Source organism: Strix aluco, chromosome 13 (genome assembly GCF_031877795.1).
Source record: "Strix aluco isolate bStrAlu1 chromosome 13, bStrAlu1.hap1, whole genome shotgun sequence".
NCBI lineage: Eukaryota > Metazoa > Chordata > Aves > Strigiformes > Strigidae > Strix > Strix aluco.
The window spans coordinates 1,323,562-1,343,541 of NC_133943.1; the positions used below are offsets into that span (position 1 = coordinate 1,323,562).

Genomic DNA, 19,980 nt, shown 5'->3' on the forward strand with positions numbered 1-19,980 from the left:
GAGAGACTTTACCTCTCGGCAAGTGTGACTATCCCTGCTTTCTTATAATTTTGACTGATTACTTTAATATTAAGCATCAAATGTCATGTCAAGCTGGTTTAAAAAAATATTTTCTAACTTTAATTTCTCTTAGAATAAACCCGTGTTTACTCCAGTATTAAAGCTGGCCCAAAATGGGAACATTTAATAAGCGTTTCAGCCAAATTTTTCTTTTTGGAAAGTTTTAATTAAAAAAACCCATTCCACTACCTCTGCCGTAAGAGCAATAACTTCTGCTTACGTTTTATTTTCCTTTCCTCCAGACGACATCTTGTAAATACGTTTGCGTGGGACTGTTGTTCCCAATAACTCTCTAGGTGTCCAAAAGCTCCTAAGTGCCGAGGAAGAGGAATTTGCTCCCGTCTCGGAGTAACTCGAGCTCTGAAGAGCCGAAGGGGGACACTGCGCCAGAGGGTTTTGTGGGGATACCACTGGCAGCAGCCTGTGCTGGTGCTCGTGCAGCATTACTGACGAGGTCCCTGACTAACGTATCCCTTAAATATGCCTTTTAAGGTGTTTCTGAGGTGGTTGAAATTCTCATTTGTCCATATTATGCTTTATCTTCAAAGGCTCACAGTCAGGTCCGAGACAGAAGGCCCCGGCTCTGGCCGCACCCCACGAAGGCCGAGGGACCACGCTGGAGGAGCAGCTCAGGCTGGGCAGGTCCGAACACAAGCAAATAGCGCTGACAGATGAAATATTAAGCCTTTTTTAAATTTTTTCTCCTCTCCATTAGCCCCTCAGGTCCCTCTCCTGCACCCCTGGCAGAGGGTTTCTGTACCGCCCGCCCCAGGCCGTGCAGGTGCCAGAGCCAGCTCTGAGCAGCCCCGAGGGCTCGGCACTGGCCGGCAGCACTGGATAAAGCCCAGCCCCATCCTCTGCTTCAGGAAAATCAGCAAACGGTACAAATATTCACTGTTAAATCCAAGGATGAACATGAACCAGCAACTTGCCAGTGAAACACTGGCTTTTAGCCCTCCAAACCTCTTCATCCAACACCATAAAGCAGAAAATACGGGACAGTTTGGGGGCTTCAGCCCTGCCCGAACGGCCCCAGAGAGGTGCTGTGCCCTGCGCGTCCTCAGAGGGGCCAGGGGGTCACTGTCCCCGGGAGATGAGCTGAACCGCACCCGCCCTGGGAATCAGGAAAAAAAAGATCGACTTCTTCCTCTTTTTTTTTTTCTTTTTTTCCCCAAGACAAACGCCCAGGAAGTTTAATGACTGTGACAGAAATGTAAAGAGGTCTGAAATTTCAGTCTCCCTCATTTCTAAGTGACACCACAAAGCGGAGGAAAAGGCAGCCCAGGGCCCCGAGGGTGGGTGTGGATGTGAGTGTGTTTGCGAGCACTTTTCTGTAACTGGTTTCAAATGTCCTTCGCTTCTCTCATTACAGGTCTTCTAAAAATATCAAATATAGATCTTTCCCTCATAATATTTTAAGATACTCTATTTATACATTAATTCTTTCAAAAATAAAAAGTGACACATACAGCAATTCAGTCACTCGGAGTCTTTAAAATTATTACAAAAAGACACGACATCCATCCTCCAGCAGCACGCGACAGCGTCGCTTCTGCACAACAGAGTCTTTCCGCCACCAGGCTGGGGTTTCTGTCACAATTTTCTATCACAAAATAAAATCATTCCAGCTCTCGACATGCCACCCGGCCAGCCTGGCTCTGCAGTCACGCAGGGCTCCTTCTCCCACCCTCCCCCTTAAAAACGACCCAAAATGGTGAGGGATTTGCAAACTCGCCCTGCCGACCCCTCCCTGCACGAGCATCCTCTCCAGGGCGGAAGCAGCGGGGGGCGAAGCTGAAGAGCTCGTCCTTGGTTTTCCGTAGCCCGTAGGTTGGCCACACCAACAATAAACGTCCCGTGAGTATGGAAATAATTTACCTTGCACAATCAGTACTGCACAGACTTGGCACGGACAGACTACACGCCAGGCTGCAAGCAAGGAGACCACCTAAAAAGCAGCGGTGGAGGGTGGCAAACGCAGCTCCAAAATGGCACATCAGCGGCCTGGGCATTGGCGAAAGCATGGATGTCTGTGCAATGTGCATTGGAAATACAAACCAGCCAGTCAAACAAAAGGAGTGCTATCTATCTGGAGCTGCATCTCGTCCTCCAGGAAGGAAACGCAGGCTGCACAGATCACAGATGTTTACCTCACAAAATCTAGATCTTTTCAAAAAAAAAAAAGTTTGAGAGGTTTGGTCTAAAACACTCTCCCCACCACCGTGCCGAGGGCTGCCGAGTCCTGAGAGCTGCCGGGCGGTGCCGTGCCCCGCAGAGCCCGCTGCGCCTCTCGCTCTCGCCTGCAAGAGCTGAGCTCTGCCGTCGGCCTTGCCGGGGCTGCCCCGGGAGCTCAGCCCCACCGACCCCCCGCCGCAGGCACAGCCTGTGGGTCAACGTCCACCAAAAGCACCTCACCCCTTCCCTTGCTGCGCCAGCGGGGCTGGGCTGCTGCACGGGCAGAGCTTCGCTGGGCTGGGTGGAAAGCAGGGAAGGGTCTGGGAGCAAAGGGCTCCTCACTGCCGGCCGCTCTTCCCCCCACGGGTTGGGGTCCCTCAGCGCCCACCGATGCTCCTCACAGCTGCTGAACAGTCTCACCGGAGGGAGCATCAGGCTGGGTGGTTCTCGTGCCGGCTCACAGTTTGCAGGCTGGTCCCCTACGGAGCGCTCAGGCTGCGGCGTGAAGCTGCTGCGTTGCTGGTTTGGTGGTTTTTCTTTTTTTTTGGTGGGGGGGATTGCTGCGAGGTGTCCCAGCTGGGACATGGATGTGTCGGGCATCACCTGCCTCAGCTCAGGGCTGTGGGAGCAGAGCCACTTCCCCAGGACGACTCCCACCGCAGCCCCGGCACCGCGGGAGGAGACACGGTCGTTATGATCCACACAAACATTCAGCGGGCACGGGGGAGCCCTCGCCCCGCGTCGCACAGGGGCAAAGAGCAAAACAGTCTGCAGGACTCCCGCCAGCGGTTGCCATGGATACCATGGAAAGCTCAGCGGTGACGCTCCGCACACCCCGTTATAGGAACTCGACGTAGTTCTCGGGGATCAATCCTGTCTTCCCGTTGAGGGTCCCTTCCAGCCAGCCGGGCTCCTGGGATGGATGGACTTGAGGAGAGAAGGAAAAGGCAGGTTACTACAGGAGGGGGTTACGGTGTAGAGGCCGCTGCTCTTCGTGTGCTGCCAGCGTCAAACTTGCTCTCGGGATAGAGCAAGACCTTTAATTTGGGTTTATTTTAAAATACGGAAACTAATACGTGAGGAGCTCAGAAAGCTGAAGTGCTCTCTCCTGCTCACTCCCAGGACCCCCCCGTGTTCCCTTTCCAGATCAGAGACCACACAGGGAAACCACCTGAAGCCGCACGCTCCGCTGTGGGCTGGTGCTGCAGGGCTGGCCTAAGCAAAGCATTTGGGATAAAAACACTGCAACACAACTTTCCTAATGTAGTATAAAACTTCAGTCTCTGGCAGCAGCAGCTCAGGGGGGCCCCTTGCTTCAGAACAGGGCGTTTTCCGTTTCAGGGGTGATTGCTGGTTAAAAACACATGAGCCTCCCTTCCCCGACCCGTGACTCTCACCTGCCCCAATTTCAGGCCCCCACACACCCAGGACGTTCCCCCCATTTAGCGCCACGACAAGGGCACACAACTATCAAGTGCACAAGATCTGCTGGAAAATCCAGGTTTTGTGTAAGTGAAAGGCCCAGCGCTACGGAGTTTAACTGTGCCTCTCAAAACCCGGGGTTATTTACAACGGGGGCAACAGCAGCCCAATTTCCCCGTCAGACCGAGATGCTGCTCCGCCATGGGCAACCGCAGAGAACCTTAAAGTCAAACAAGAACCTGTCTCTAAGTATTTCCAAGATCCACTTGCTTCACCGGGTTTTATAAAACCCCTTCATCATAACTATATTTCTACCAAGCAGTGCTGTTTCTAACTTGCTTCCCCCAGTTAATGTGAGCCCCTGCTACGCTGCTAAGTGATTAGAACATGCTGTATATTTTTTCCCTTGAATAAACCATTGATTTTTATCTAGCAAACACAATGTATTTAATTCAGACTTGTTCCCCTCCTAGTTGCTCTAATTCCCACGGGCTCTCCAAGGGGAGACCATGTTTATTTATAAGATATCTATGGAGCTGCTTAGGAAAAGTATTTTCTTTAATTCAAATGTATTCCTTCTCTTCTCCCTTCTGCTATATTCTCATATATATCCCAGGGCAAAACCAATGCATGTGGTAGCAGTTTCCCAAATGACAATGCTTAACATATAAAAGCCAAGAACTACTTGGAAAGTAGTAAAAAGTCTTTTCTTTACATTGGGATTATATCTAAACCAGAGCTGCTTACTTCCATGGGGCACAGTCTCTTTCCCTTGGTGCAGGAAACAGAAAATTGATGTTCATTAACATCATCTCCAAAAATCCGACTAACCAGAGCCCACCTAGGCCAGCTCTCAGTATCCAGAGGAAAAAAAGCACACGCTGCTTTTCCACCTCCTGCACGAAACATGATGGCAACTGCATAGAATATTTCTGGTGTCGATACTTGGAAGATGATCTCTCCTACCCAGAAAGCCATCGAGGAACAGCTCTGTATATGGAAAATGTCACTCAACCGCTCACCAGCTCCTCCCTGACAATCAAACCAAGGGTCCGTGCCCACAGCAGGGCCGGGGGGTCCCACCCATCTGGACAAAGGTGGTCACCCAGAGCTGGTCCCCCCATGTGCCCTCACCTCACACCCTGCGGACGTGTGGCCACCTCCACTGCCGGGGCCAAAACATCCGTCGCCCCGTGCCGGCGGCTCCGACACCACGGGCACGGGCAGGGTGGTGAGCGGGACACGGAGCGGGAGGAGCAGAGTGGACACCTCTGCCGGAGAGATCTCCCACGCTCTGCGCCGGGGGAGAGGAGGGGAAGCCCACCCGTGCATCCCTCCTATTTCACAGGTCTCCCTTAGGATTTATTTCCCTTAGGAATAAATTGATTTCCCTTAGGTAGTAAATCAGGATCTTCAAAAGGCAGTTTTCACACTGATCCCAGAGATGATCAGCTGTTTTCAGTGTGGATGCAAGAAGTAAGGCAAGGTACACCTCGGATTTAATGCCTGTGTTTCAGTATTTCTGCTTTCTTCTTTCAGGGGATTTCTAGTGGTGGAAACAGGAGAGTCCTTAAACGGAGGACTGAAAGGAAACCCATGAACTGAGAGGCCAAATCATTCCCTGGGTCACAGGAAGAAACAAACTCAGCAATTTGCAAAACTCAGTGCTAAAATAAGTAACAGCCAAGCGTCCTTCTCCGCAGCATTATCCACCCTGGCGTCACGCCTGCGCCGCTCAAAGGAGAGGTGAGGTGCTGTTATGCTGTTACGGGAGGAAAGTGCCCCTCTGGATGTGGAGGGGAGCGCTCGGCACCGCTTCCTGGCAGCGAGGCTGCCGCCAGCCACGGGCAATGCCACAGCCGTTATCATTTGACGGTGTGTTACGAACGCTCCCAGTACGTGTCCCCCCTCCCACCGCACTCAGCAGCAAACCCCCCTCGGGGCTCGGCGCCGGGCACGGAGCCAGTGCAGCTCCTGTGGCACCGGGCCGGGAACCGCGGCCCAAACACGGCGCTGAAAAATGAGCCCATCTCCTCCCGCTCCCACGAGGTGCCCGGCGCTGCCCCGCGCCCTCCTCGGGTCAGGGACTCACCGTTATCGAACACGGTGCCCGCCGTGAAGGAGAGCTCTGAGTCGTGTTCTGCTTTACAGGCGTACAAAGCTCGGGCTTTCCGCAGCGGCGAGCTGCAAAAAGAAAATATTTATTGGGGTAAGAAATACTCTACTCATACACAACAGCACTCCCCTCCCCGCTGTGCTGAAGGGGGGTCCACGCCAAGGGGTGCCTGTTGAAGAGGCATCCAAGGAGCTCTGCAAGGGTCCAGGGTTACGCTGCTCAGGGGAAGAGTGAGGAAGACGCCAGAGGAGGCTGAAGGCTCCCAGTTTTCACCACAGTGCAAATCCCAGTCCGAGCGCAGGACAGAGCCCATGCCCGGAGCCCAGGAACGGGTAGCCCCGAGCCAGGGGTCCCCGGGAGAGCTCCAGCCGCCAGCCAGGAGGGGTTCAGTGGGGTGTGGGAATGTTTTGTGAGTCTCTGCAGGGCCATAAGCGAGCGGAGGGCGGGCGCGGGGCGCAGGGGGCTGCAGCAGCCAGCACCCACCCTGCCCACCCGCCCGGTCGCTGCCAAGCCCGCGGCTCTCCCAGCACAGCTGCAACAAGGAGAATTTCATGAGGCGTTATCAGCGCTTGGGGAAGGGTATTTCAAAACAAAAAAAACAAGTAGGTCCTTGAAGAATTTGCTGCATTTCTTTAGAGACTGTACCTGAAGATAAAAAAGATTTAACAACCATTAGATTTTACTGGGGAAGAGTCAGCGTGCCTACGCTGTGGGGGAGCGACTCAGAGCAGAGAGAGCCAGAAATGGAGCAAGTCGCCGGCAGACGCAGGGAGCAAAGGCAGCACCTCAGGACACCACCAGCAAAGCGCAGGCAGGCAGGGCTGTCCCCTGCCCCCGGAGCCCCCCACCTCTCTGGGTTTGGGGTCGAGCGAGGCCGGTGGAAAGCTGGGACACTGCCGGCCACGGTGAGGGCAGGCATCCAGCGCTGCCGCAGGCTGCTTGGCCAAGCAAAGCACTGGAAGTGCCCCCAGGAGCTGCTGGGGTCAGGAACAAGGTGTCACTATTTCTCAGGTCAGCAGTTTCCCCAACTTTTATCCTCCCGAGGACTTGAACTTATTCTGAATTGTCTCCTTGCAAGCCCAGGGAAGCGGCACGCTTTCACCTCACGGCAAGAGCGGTTCCCCGTCACACAGCCACCACAAACCAGGGAAGTGGTGAATGGGTTTGGTTTTGCTGTGAAGACAGCCCCGAAGCAGAGGTCTCTCAACTCCTCTCCGAATTCCAGCTGCCTGACACGAGCAGCTGCCAAACACTTTCAAAACCAGGATGAGCAAACACTCCTCCTGCTCGAGAGGGTCCTTCGCTGTTGGGCAGGCACCGCTCACAGTGCCTGGGGAGACTGTCAGATGAAAAACAAAATGTATTTTCAGGCTTACTGCCTTGAGTTATTCACGTTGTTGTTTTTCTCCCCCAAAAACGATCTCTGCAGCCCAGCGTCCCTGCAGCCCCATCCTGCCCCTTTCACCCACCGGTTGCTCTCCAGGCTGCAACTGCACCCATCAGAGCCCGGGGAGCTTTCAGGGACTGAAATGCTGGACCCCAGCGACTGCTCCCATTAGTTTTCTGCCTCCAAGCATGGCACGAGGCCAGCAAAGCACTCAGGAGCTTCACCCATCTGCCCTTGTGCAGTTTCAGGGCTGATGAACCTCTCTCCCCCAGAGGGGGAAGGCTGCTTGGATGGTGTTACTCTGTTGTCAGCCTTTGCAGGCGTGCAGCAAAACAAACAAATAATGCTGCCAGGCAGGCAGCTGTACAGGCAGCATCTGCAGGGCTGTAGGTGCAGGGGAAGAGCTCGGGCTGTGCCTGGAATGAACAAACAGGTTTGACACGTCCCTCAGAGGAGGGATCGGTGCCCTGGCCCTGTGCTGGCGCCTGCCAAGGGGCTAGGAGCCGAGCTCTGCCCGGGACGGCAACGGCCGCTTGCTCCCCTGTGCCAGGGGTGGGCTTGGAGGGGAGAAATCCCGCCCCAGGGCACCCTGCACACAGACCAGAGGCTACCCCGGCTTCCCCGGCAGGAGCATCCCCTGGTACCTGCAGCGCGGGTCCCCAGTGCTGCCCACGGCTGCAGCGCTGGTGCCAAAAGCCCCGAGGACCCCCTGGCAGGGCCCGCTCCCCGGGGGAGATGTGCACAGCCTGACCCGCTGCCCCGGCGTCCCTGGAAACCCTCCCTTAGGCTGTCTGTAACTTTGAGGATTGATTTATTCCGGCGATGCTCAAGAGCCTGAGACACAGGCACCCAGCAGGCAAACGCCTACGTTGCCCCATGTTCTTTACCCTCAAATTGCAGGTAAGAAAAGGAAGTGGCCAGAAAATGGGGTAAGGCAGTGTTTTACAAGGGCTTCTTAGACCTGGCTGCTTGTTAGTCCTACCTGTTGCATAGAGGAGTAAAGCAAACCACAAGAGCCGAAATGGCTGGGCAAAACCACGGCAACCCCCCACCACGCCGAGCACTGCGAGCGCGAGCTGCGAGCGCCGGCTCCGCTGGCCTGACCACAGGGCTCAAAGGGGGGATTCAAGGGGTCCCCCCTGGGGCTGGAGACGTTTGAAAGCTCCTCTCTTGCTGAGTGCAGATATAGCTGTGTTGGGGGAGTTTGAGCAGGATGCAGAGGGAAAAAGGAAAGTGAAGTGGGGGAAATCAAGTAAATTAAACAGAAATATAGCAAAAGCAACAAAAAGCAAAGCGAATTCTGCAACAGACCTGATGGGGGATGAGTCGCTGGACGTAGAGGAGGTGGGCATAGGACTTGATGGCGCGGAGAACATGGGCCAGGACGGTGAGAGGGGTGACGTTGGGCTTGGATTCTGAGGGCTGCAAGACATAACCAGATACCTTATCAACATGCAACCACAGAAACAAACAGCAACTGAGAGACAGTCAGACGACATCCGACGATAGCGAGTGCCTTGGGAATAGTCAGAGCATGAGACACAGCTACGAAATGAAGTGCCAAGACCTTGGGAAATGTTTCAAGGCCAGATCTGCATTTCTCTGGACAACAAGAGCTGGATCTTCCAATTAACCCCTGCTCCATCATCCCGCCCAGTGAGCCCAACACCAGGCAGAGGGTTGTCTTGCTGCTGGCAGCCCAGCCACTTACCTGCCTTGTTTTATTCCCCCCACTGCTGCCTGAAATAGTCAATGGCATTTCTGGATGTTAATGATGCCTGCGAGTAGCCTCCATCCCCCTTTTGTAGGTCAGCTGTTGCGGTGTCAGAGCCTGTGCCCTCATCCACGGTGCCCAGCCACCGCTGCCCACTTAGGTTTCTAAACAAAGGGGTTTGGGAGGCTGGGAGCCCTGAGGAGTTCGTTATCTGCAGGACGGGGATGTCATTTCCATGCTCTCATCTGTCTGAGGACAACGAGCAGGAGAAAATCTCCAGCCCACCCTGTCCCGCAGGCGCCAGCAGCACCCGAGGGCTGTGCTGGGGCCCCTCAGCACTCCCACACACGGTGAGGTAACCGGTGCTCCGGGCTCCTGCCGGGTGCAGACATTCAGCACCACAAACATTTAATTGATTTGTTTTCTGCTGAAGAACTCTTTTTCCCCCCTTGTAAACTGCTCTCGATTCCTCGCTTTCAAGGTACGGCTGTCAACTGAAGTCGAATCAAGTTACTGAACTAGTAAATGCACGCAGAAGCCGGGTGAGAAGTGTTTGGTCCCTTCAAAACTGTTCGATTTAGGTCATTCTCAGGTTCACCAAAAAGCAATTATTGTACTAAAATAACAATGTGAGTCTGATTCATCTGCTGCTGTTTCTGCACTTATCAACTCATCTGTATTCTCTAATTCAGACTGTAAACTCCGTCCCTGATAAAACACCAGAAAAACCTCTCCACACTGAAAATGCCTCTGTAAAAACAAGAAGTTTTGTAAAAGCAACATGATTTCTGTTTTCTGACGGTACCTCTGAGCACATGGGTCTGTGACGAGGTGGGGATACAGTCCAACCACACAGGGACCCCTGGGCTGTCCCCATCCCCGAGCTGGGGGGTCCTGAGGGAGAGGGAAGGGATATGGGGGGGCTCCAGGGCACGTGGGAAAATGTGGCCCACATGCGGAGAGGGGCACAGTCCTCCCTCTCAGCTCCAGGCTGTAAGTATCATTTGTTCCAAATACCTGTCTGGGATTATAAAAACATCTTCTAGTTATGTTTAACTCATACTTCCTCCTGTCACCGCATGGTGTGCAGTGATGTGGCTCCTTCACGCTCGAGGAAAGGCCTCCTGAGGAGCATGGCTTGGACCAGAAGCCAACTTGGAAAAAAAACCCAACTCCAGAAAGGACAAAAGATCCCCCTCCCCTCCAAAACGAACACGATGGGCAGCACCAGCACACACACGGCGGGACAAAGCGCGGGCAGCGGCCAGGAGAGCCTACGCTGCCTCTTAAACCTTTAATAAAAGGACAAAGTCTCTGTAAAAAATGTAACAGGTTAAGCCATGATCATCCAATGATCACAACAGCAGAAGTTCATTGTTTCAGTCCCTGCCTTCTGCTCTTTAAGCCCAGAATGAAATGTTTCATATATTAAGAGAGAAGAGAATATGACAAACATTCTTTCATTTCAAGCTGAATATAAAACCTCAATCTCTATTATTTAAAAGAACCAACCTCCTCCAACATCCAAAGAGGGTCTCCAGGAAATATTTATGATTAATCTTGACTTTGGTGTTTTCTTGTAATTTTCTTCAGGTCAAGTAACAATTTAGCACCTTAAAACGAAAATATCAGTCTTGGCACACCAGCTTCTCCCCAGTTCATGCACCTGCACAACCGACACCCCGACGCCTTCCTCGCCTGCACCAGGTTCACCGCGGGGTATCCGGGTCCTCCTCCGGCCCCGGCACTTGCCGAGAGGCCAGTGACTCTCACCGGCGGATCCTACGTGCCCCTTCCGCGCGCCCGTGAGCGACGCTGCCAGCCAGTGCTCTCTGGCATTCTCTGATGGTGACAACTCAAATGGGAAAGGATACACCTGTGGATTGGGTCCAACGTCCAGGGGGAAAGTGCCCATGTCATAAATATCACCACTGCAATGGCACCTAGAGGACACTAAAGAAGGTTAAATTGTTGGCCTGAACTGCTCTGAGGTCCGTCTCTGCTTAAGGCCAAACTCTTGGCTTCTTTACTCCTCGCAGAAGCTGGATTCAACAGAAACTAATGATTTCCCGTTGTAATTATGGGCAACACCTTTATTACGTCAGAGGATTACATGCATATAGAAATGAGATACAGCAGTGCATTGCAACTTTCACAGGAGGGCTGTAAAAAAGGGAAACTATTAACAGAAATCCTCAAAATGTTCTCCTAATAATTGCCACCATTTAAAAACAATCTGTTTGCATTTCTCTGTCATCAAAACTGTCAGTCTTTCCAAAAAATTAGTAATTACCTGTATTACCTTAACAAATCTGTTAGACATTGGTACTTACCATATATTAAAACTATTTCCAACTTTAAACAGAAGGAGGTGCTACAAAGACCACCAAGTTAGCCCAAATCACAAAAATTAACCCTTGAAGCACCAGTTCTTGCTGCTTCTTTTCCTTTCTAGCAGGTGCAGTTGTCTGGTCATTTGTGATGGTGTCCTACCTCCCCTTAACGCAACAAGCTCTCCAGCACACAGGGCAGGTCATTTTGCTTTATTTTAGCTATGGACAAGCCTGCTTCTGCCCTCTAATGGAGAGCGCATGTTAGACGCATCTGAAGACGTGGAGGGTGCTCTCCTCTGGGCAGCAGGAACTAGAACATTCCCTTCACTGTTAGTGCTGCAGGAGGGGCTGGTATTTTGGAAGCCAGAGCCCGTTGGTTGTAATATCTGTACACAACGGTCTTTGGCTCTGCACAGCGAAGCTACTACAGCGAGCCTCCGAGACGGTACGTGCCTGCACGGCAAATGAATGCATGGGCTTATCCCCTGGGAGGCAGAGGAGCTGCTAGGTGTGCCTCTCGCCTTACCACGGCCTCTCACCGCTCATGCAGACTCCTCCATCCTGGTGATCTCAAAAAGCTCTTCACCAAATGCCCATCACCTGCTTTGCACATGGATTTTCTGTAGGTGAGGAGCGTTGCCTTGGTAAGCAAATCTCCCGGCCTCCAGCCCCTGGCTCCAGCGAGCTTCCTGTCCACTGAACCGTCTGCAGTGCAGGATGAGTCCTGAGACAGCTTAGGCACCTCCAGCCACCGGCCCGTCTTCTCAGTGGTCACACCCCTGTGGGCAGCAGCCTCTAACCGGCCGCAAAGGCCCCACGCTGGGGTAGGAGAGCGCAAACAAATGGCACAGCAACTCCCTTCTCACAGAGGAGCTCGGAAAAGGTGGGACTTGGAGGGGGCGAGGAGCTGGTGACTGAAACGTGGCTGGGCTTGTCCTCCTGAGAGTGGCCACCGACACCCGCCGGCCCTCCCACCGCAGCTCCCACCACCTCTGTGGGCAGCGGGCGTTGGGTGCAAGAGGGCAGTGGGCTCAGGGTGCAAGAGGATGGCTCCTGCCTCCGCTACCAACCCGGTCCTCCTCACTGCACGATGGGAGGAATATCCGACCACATAGGGCTCTGGGACTAGAAATTCCCAATGAGCTTTTTGAGATGAAATCATTTTAAAAGAATGCAGCTCTCGCTACGTGCGAAGTCGGCTCTGTCATCGCTTCACCAACTGCGCGGCCTGCTACACTAATTACAGTGCGTAATGCAATCAATATGATTCTCAGAGAAGAGGATTATTTCTGTGTTGCAGTAAAAAAGCCTCACAGCAAGAGCCAGCACTCGGGCCAGTCTCTATCTAAGAAGCCATTAATAATTTGGGCCAGGATTTTGGTGTCTTTGGATCCTTGGTGGCAAAGAAAACACTCTCCGTGCCCACCAAAACAACTGAGAGAACTATTAATTAATGACAGCACGGGGATTCATAAGTATGAAGACCATCCTGTTTCAATCAGGTTGCTCACAGAAGAGACGAACGTGGGCTTACGATGGCTGAGCTACCCCTGCGCAGCCTTGCGGTCCCGCTCTGTGAGTCTTTCCTGTGATTTCCTCAAGAAGAACAAACGGACATTTCAGGACCCGGCACCTACAGACCGCAGGGCTACGATGTGCATGAAGGGTTCATCTCCCTTCCGTAAAATACAGGTATTCATTTCCAAGATACTACTTGAGTGTCACCTTTCTGAGCTTATGTGACCGCAAGACCCGAGTCCTGTCTCGCTGGAGAAGTCAGTGCACGCGAGCGAACAGACTATTCTGAGGTCTCTGGCATTCTGGAAAATGGTTTTCTTGTAGGATCCAATTTCCTTTCTGTTTCTCATGGAAAGAGCAGAGGTGGTGAGAGGCTTTGGGGAAATGTTGGCTGCTGCCTGCTTTCAGTTCTGCCTGCAGAAAGCAAATGTCATCTGGACTTTTTTTTTTTCCTTCTTCTTACTCTGGAGGACTTTGCGAAGGGCCCTTCCTGTTGGGTGCATAGTGGGAAACAAAACAGAAAAAAATGCTAAGAACCAAAGATACCAGAACCAGGAAAGAAAGAAGTGGCTAAAATTAGAGTCTTCCGAGGCGGGTGTGGATTTTCCCCCACAGAAGCAGCAGAGGGAACTCCACGGGTCCACAGCCCAACACATCCCGAGGCTCTCGCCTTTCCTGCCGCTCCATCTGTGCCCCTCGAACGCAGCGGCCATGACCTGCAACCCAGCGGGGAGGTGAAACTGCCCTGGAACGGGCGGGGAGCAGGAGGACGTTGTGTCGCAGCCAGCAGCCCCCCGGCTGCGGGGGCACCTGCGCCTTCAACTTTGGCAGTCCCACTCTTCCAGCCAACAAGTGCACTTAGAAATAAATTTAGAAGCTAAATCCTCCTCCCTGCTTCCCCTGCCTGCTGCACACTGCTTTTCCCATTCTGATGTTTAGTTTGCTGCCTGAACATGTGAAAAAAGCAGCAATTCTTGTTTCCAGGCTCCAGTCTCCTTTCCAGTTGCTGTAGCTAAAAAATCTCTTTTCTATTCCCTTCTCATAACCTGCCTCTTTTTAATTCCTCTTCCTCTGCAGCCTGCCTACCCAGACTGCCTCTGGCACTTTCTTTACACAGCTCAAGTCCTCAAGGCATCTACAGGTCTGAAGAGTTATTCTCAGCAGGGTTTCCAGACAACTTCTGCTGCTTTGTTCTTCTGGCTGAGAGGACACCAGTTCCACTTCAAAAATGTTTGTAACTTGTTTATTTTTGTGGAACTCGGGGCTGCTTCTGACACAGAACATCTAACAACAATGAATGGGCATAGTCTACTGATGAATTAAAGCCCTTTCAAGAAACCACCTCAAGAATAAATAACAATATTTCCATCCTGACATTATCAATACCTTTACTGATGTATTAAAATACATCAAGAACCACCCAGCCCTTTACCTCCTGATTCGCTCCTATAGACAAAGCTGCACGACATAAGGCTCTTCTCAAAGCTAACCAGAAAAAGCAACTGATCAGAGTATCACTTAACGCTGGGGCACTTAAACTCTGCTAAAACAAGGACAAGATTGCAGCTGACCAGCGGACACGGCTCTGTTGCCTAAATGAAATGGGAGGCAGCCTTGGGTTGAGAAGCTGATGAAGTTCATGCACCGCTGCACGTGCCAGCAAAGCTCCGAGCGCGACGGACGGGCTCTAGCAAGAACTCCCCAGGCGCTGGCACGGGGCACCTTAGAGATGGCACCATGCACGACCCTGTACGTGACCATTGGCTCACAGGGCTTCAGATTGGCAGGACTCTTCCTCTGCTTCGTACTTTAAATGCAAGAAAAATGATGTTAAACTCTCTTCAGTGTTATTCTCTCAGGATTTAGCTTGCTGCATAATCATTCAGGTGGAAAATAATGACACGCTTAGGGAAATAAGCAGCCAAAACGCATTGCAGTCAACACCACTTGACCAAAAAGGTCCAAAAAAGTTCAACTTCTTCATCGGGGACTTTTCCCACACCTCCATTTACTAGTTCCCCTGTCTCCATAAGCAGAGATTACTGAATCTTCTTTTCAATAATATGGACGTGTCCCTCTTTGTAATCTTGAAGATACCCAGCACGCTGGTTTGTCTTGTCACTTTGCTGCTTGGCTTATTTCCCATATGTAGAAATATTTCCCCACCCTAGTAATTTCATAAACCATCTAAAAGCTTTTCCACTTGAATAAGAGAGAGACTGGGAAGAGTTCTGACTTTCGGAAGGAGAGCTGGAGTTTTTGTTGTCCCCCTTAATGGACATTTCCATTTCCAAATCCAGACAGATGATGCTTGATGTTTCAAAGGGATGCGATGACATTGCTGGTTTGGTATAGCCTTCTGGCATGAAGCGGAGAGACTGATGTTAATGCTGGAGAAAGGCTGAGTGAATAAGCAAAGAATCAGAAATGGATGCATGCTCAGCATGAGTAAGCGTTGGAGGCACCGCAGAGAGGGAGCTCGTGGGGCTGGTGCTCATGTCAGTGCAACCGGCGGGTGGGCAACTTCCCCGGCCGGTGAGATCCAGGAAAAAAAATACGGAAAAGCACCTTGTTAACGGTTATACAACTTGTTTAGAACAGAGAATTTGCAGTATCACAACAAGTTACTAAACCATCAGTCACGGCTCTTACAGAAACATCGTACCAGCACTGGAAGTGGGACGGGCAGGACGAAATGGGGCAGGAACAGAGGCAACCACGGGGCCACGCTAACGGGTCTCTGGGTCCTTCACGGCGCCTCGCCTGGACGCGACACGTTCTGCCTCACTCCACCATTTGCTCCGCAGCTGTATTTTCGGCACCCCCCTCCCTGCTTCCTCTCTTCAAAAGGCTCTCAGCAGACTCAAAATCAAGCTGGCGGATTTTATGTTCAACCAAGTGCTTTCAAACTGTGTCAAAGCTCTTAATTATTAATAGAAAAGTTGTAATGTGCCAGTAGGAAGCCAAACGGCAGTTTAGGAGGGAAGCGTTGGTAAATCAGGAGCCAGCATCTTAGTCACATCTTTTCCATTGCGCCACTGCTTCTAATACATGAGGTAATTCTGCAAGTCTGGATGCATTAGTCACCAACAAATTGCATTCACAATTAAGGAGAACTCAACAGTCCTCCAGAAATCTCTCGTTTTGTTCTGGCGTTCAATCCAGTGCTATCTTACATCCCCCAGAAAAGAAAACTATCCCATCTGCCACCCCAGCAACCATATGGGATTCTTGGAAAATGAAGGAAATTAAAGCCCCTGTGGATCACAGCTCCCAGATCAGCTGGGGGGTGTTTGGTAGGATCAAATATTTGAGGTAAACACATCCTGTGCACAGGGTGGCCCTGCTTCGCTGCCGAGCAGGGTTTGCCAACCGTAAGTGGCTCAAACTTGCCATCAGTGGCTGAGGGTGGCCCGGCCACAGGCGCTGCAGGGAAGCTGCCCTTGCTGCCAGCCCCGACCCCCTGCCCGGGGCGGCCACAGGACCTGCATGGCAGCACCAGCCCCGTGTCACCCCGCCTCGGGCTCAGGGCCAGGGAGATCGGTCTTTTATTCTCCAAAAACAAAACTGCTTTTTGCTGGCAGAGCCGTTCAGCTGCAGGGAGCCAACGAGGGGACGACCGGATTGCCTGCAGCCGCGGCAAGGGCAGCCGCAGAGGGAGATGCCGGGAGCTGTTTTGCCCCACATGCTCTCAGACTCCGATGTGAGCCCCAAAGAAGAAGTAACGTTCTGCAAACACCCAAGGAGATTGGTCATTATGGGATGGGCAGCAGCAACCCACCCCGCAAGCTGTTACTGTCAGCTCTCCAAAGGAAGAAAAGTTTCTTTTACTTTTTAAGTAATTTCTGGAAATGGTTAGAAAAGCTACTCCACACCGTAAAAAATTCATTCCTGGCTAAGTAATCTTCCTCGCATAATTTGATAGAGGGCCATTTCCAGACTCAAATCCTAACAAAAAACAAAGGCCGTTTATTTAAGCCTTCATCAGCACCACAAGCTAAAACTCTTATTTTTGTATCGTGCAAATATTCTTCACACTGTGTAAAGAACTAACACCTGCCCACATAAGTCATACACATTGGGAAAAACAATGAGGATTATTTTGGCTTGTAAAAGTGATTTGAGAATAATGGGTGAGTAAAGTCACTGCATAATAATTTTATGCATTTACTTGATTTGCCTGATTTCCTTTTGTATATTTGTTCTTTGTGCTGCTTTGTTTCGCAAGGATTCTGCAAACATCAGTTACAGAGAGCGGATCAGAACACTTCACTCCAAAACCCAAAGACAACAATACTGAAATGATCCAATTTGATCATATTTATCAAAAGAAGTCCTGAATTTGTTCTGTTCTTTCTTTTCTCATCTTTTTTTCACTTGAAAAAACCCAAACTTTGTAATAACACTTTTGCCTCATCAGCTCTCATCAGCAAAATCCTCCTCCTCCAGTTGCACATCCCCCTCCCAGTGCAGCCCAGCTGGGAGGTGTGAGCACAACAACCCTCCCAGTTTACTGGCCCAACCTCAATTCCTCTGCCTGCAATCAAGCTGAGAATGTAGCTTTTTCTCCCTTCCCATTAATCAAATACAGGGAAGATTAATACATTCAATTCTCTTTTTCCGGTTGGCTATTTTTTCACTTCTATTTCTAACATTTCATGTGCTTTCCCAAGTCTCCCTGTGGGCTGCACCCTGTGCTGTGCCCAGAGTCCCTGAGGTGTTTGGGGAGGACCTGGGAGGTCTCTGACCCCCTCAAGAAGGGGGGTGCTGTGAGACTGCAGCAGGTGGATCCACCAGCGCTTGGAAACCTCTGAGGATGGAGACTGGAGGCAACTGATACGACGTTAGTAACACATGGAAGAGCCTAGCCTTGTAAAAGAACTGAAAACCACTTTTCGTCATGTCAAACATAACTAAAGCCATAGTAAAATACATAATTTTAAGTCCCATCTTGGGCTGCCACACTCAAAAGCTACAGATATACTGGACAGAGGTGATACATTGCACAGAGATGATTAGTTGGTGTCATTATTTGAAGAAGCAGCTGTCAGGGACCAAACCAGCATGGTCTGGAAGAGCCCCAACTGCCCTGTGGCCCTCAGTAAACAGCTCAGGCTCAGCCTCAGCTTTGTCGTACAGAGACCTCTTTGCCTCCAAGCTCACGTGAAGGTGCCTGCACAAACCCTTCCTGACTGGGCACCGCTCCTCTGAACCCCGGCAGAGCCACCAGCGAGGCAGGGCGAAGCTCCTGCTGCTGAAGAGCACATGGAAGGTCCACGCTGCTGAGGCCTCCCCACATCCTCTGTCACCATGATGCCACCCGGCAGTCCACAGACGGACGGGCACCCCACAGAATCACAGATTCATCTTGGTTGGAAAAGACCTTGAAAGATCCTCCAGTCCAACCATGAACCTCACCCTGACCGTTCCCAACTCCACCAGATCCCTCAGCGCTGGGTCAACCCGACTCTTCAACCCCTCCAGGGATGGGGACTCCCCCCCTGCCCTGGGCAGCCCATTCCAACGCCCAACAGCCCCTTCTGCAAAGAAATCCTTCCTAAGAGCCAGTCTGACCCTGCCCTGGCGCAGCTTGAGGCCATTCCCTCTTGTCCTGGCGCTGGTTCCTTGGGTCAAGAGACTCATCCCCCCTCTTTGCACCCTCCTTTCAGGGAGTTGCAGAGGGCCATGAGGTCTCCCCTCAGCCTCCTCTTCTCCAGACTAAACCCTCTCAGTTCCCTCAGCCGCTCCCCATCAGACCTGTGCTCTGGCTGCACTGAAAGGGGGGATACATTTTCCCTGCTCCCCAGAGTTCCCCGGCACATTGGGCATTTGTTTCAAGCAGGCAGCTCTGTTTCCGTGCCTGCGGCTCCTTCCCCTCTCCCCCCACTCCCACCCCTTCATCCTGGTGTGGGCAGAAGCCAGAGGGGATTTTCCTCCCCTCCACAGTGGACACGGCTGCTTGCGGCCGTGTTTTTCCAAGTGCCAGTGCAGCCAACAACAAAAGATGAAACACTGCTCCCTCCTCCCATGATTTCTGTCCCTGCCCCACTCCACACCCGGCCGGCCTCGCCGGTGCTGGCTGCCACCGCGTCCAGGTGCCGGCAGCCACGGGGCTGAGCCGCGGCGGGGGGGGCGATGCCAGCACGCGGGGGCAGGCGAATAATTGGCGGCGGTTCTTATGCTACCGATAATTTCCCAGCTTAGCACAGCCCTGTCAACAGTGTCTGCAGAGCGGCTTGTGCACAGCCAACATGCAGCTGGACAGAAAGCGGACAAGGGCAAATTAATCGGCGGGCAGGATCCCTTACAGCGGCAGAAAGGACCGGGGAGATTGGGTTACCTCCATTTTAGGTTAAAGTGGTGGCGTTACAGCTCCAGCTAATTTATGAAGTTAATTAGGCACAAGGATCTTCTTTCAGAGGGAGACAGGATGTCTTTGTGAGCCAGCAGCCCTGTTTTCCTCCTGCTCCTTCGGGGCAAGTTGTCAGCCTTTTGCTGGGAAATCGGATCGCGGGCGAGGAGGGGGTGGCCGGCCCCGGGACAGAGGTGGTCCCCATCTGAACCCCGCTCACGCGCCGCTCCGCCGCCCGCCCCAGCTCATTGCCGGCCCTGGCAGTTGTAGCTGCTGGGCGACTGGGGAGGTTTGGTACGTTTTCAGCATTTTCAGTGCCTGTGTGGTACGGCTGGAAACCAGCACTGCCTTCAGAAAACACTCCCACATTTGTCAAAAGACTTTTACAAGGGAGAGTCTAGGCTACATCCTTGATTTTGAATTAAATCTGCCTGCAGAAAGAATGCATTCGGCCGTTTCTTTAAAATATTTTGACTGTGTTGACATTTATAGGTGGCAGAAAGACCTAATTTACTATCATTTCGCTTTCAGCAGTCTCAGTAAAAATTTTGGCTAGGCTCACACTTGAGAGATTTCTGCCCAAAAGAAACTCCGAAGCAGACTGAGCAGAGTTGCTCGAAGCAGAGCCGGGATGTGGGGGGTGAGCGCTGCACCGCAGCCACGGAGCAAAACCCAGCCCGGGTCCTGCCACCCGGCCCAAATCAAAGGGGAGAAGGGGGATGGCAGGCAGGGAAGGGAACAGCGAGAAAGAAAGGACTGGCCAGCGAGAAGATGAGTCTGAGATCTGCACATCAGCTCCTAACAAAATACAGACTGTTCCGCGGGCTGCCCCAGGGAAGGCTTTGGTGTAGCATCTTTGATTCCCGCATCCATTTCCCCACAATGGCCTTAATGTATTTTCAA

At 52.1% G+C, this 19,980-nt stretch overlaps 1 protein-coding gene across 3 annotated transcripts in view; it reads right to left on the reverse strand.

Moving 5' to 3' along the window:
• Positions 1–1,468: 1,468 nt before the first annotated feature.
• The window catches only part of ARHGAP26 (Rho GTPase activating protein 26), a 145,884-nt gene continuing 127,372 nt past the window's right edge, over positions 1,469–19,980 (reverse strand). The window contains exons 21-23 of one of the 3 annotated variants that reach the window (XM_074838128.1): positions 8,472–8,582; positions 5,750–5,841; positions 1,469–3,162 (exon numbers count right to left, since the gene is read on the reverse strand). In XM_074838128.1, coding sequence (XP_074694229.1) covers positions 3,074–3,162; positions 5,750–5,841; positions 8,472–8,582 — 292 coding nt within the window. In that variant the 3' untranslated portion in view covers positions 1,469–3,073. Of the gene's footprint in view, positions 3,163–5,749; positions 5,842–8,471; positions 8,583–10,952; positions 13,216–19,980 lie in introns of those variants that run through there. The other 2 variants (XM_074838129.1, XM_074838130.1) reach the window with 2 other exon arrangements.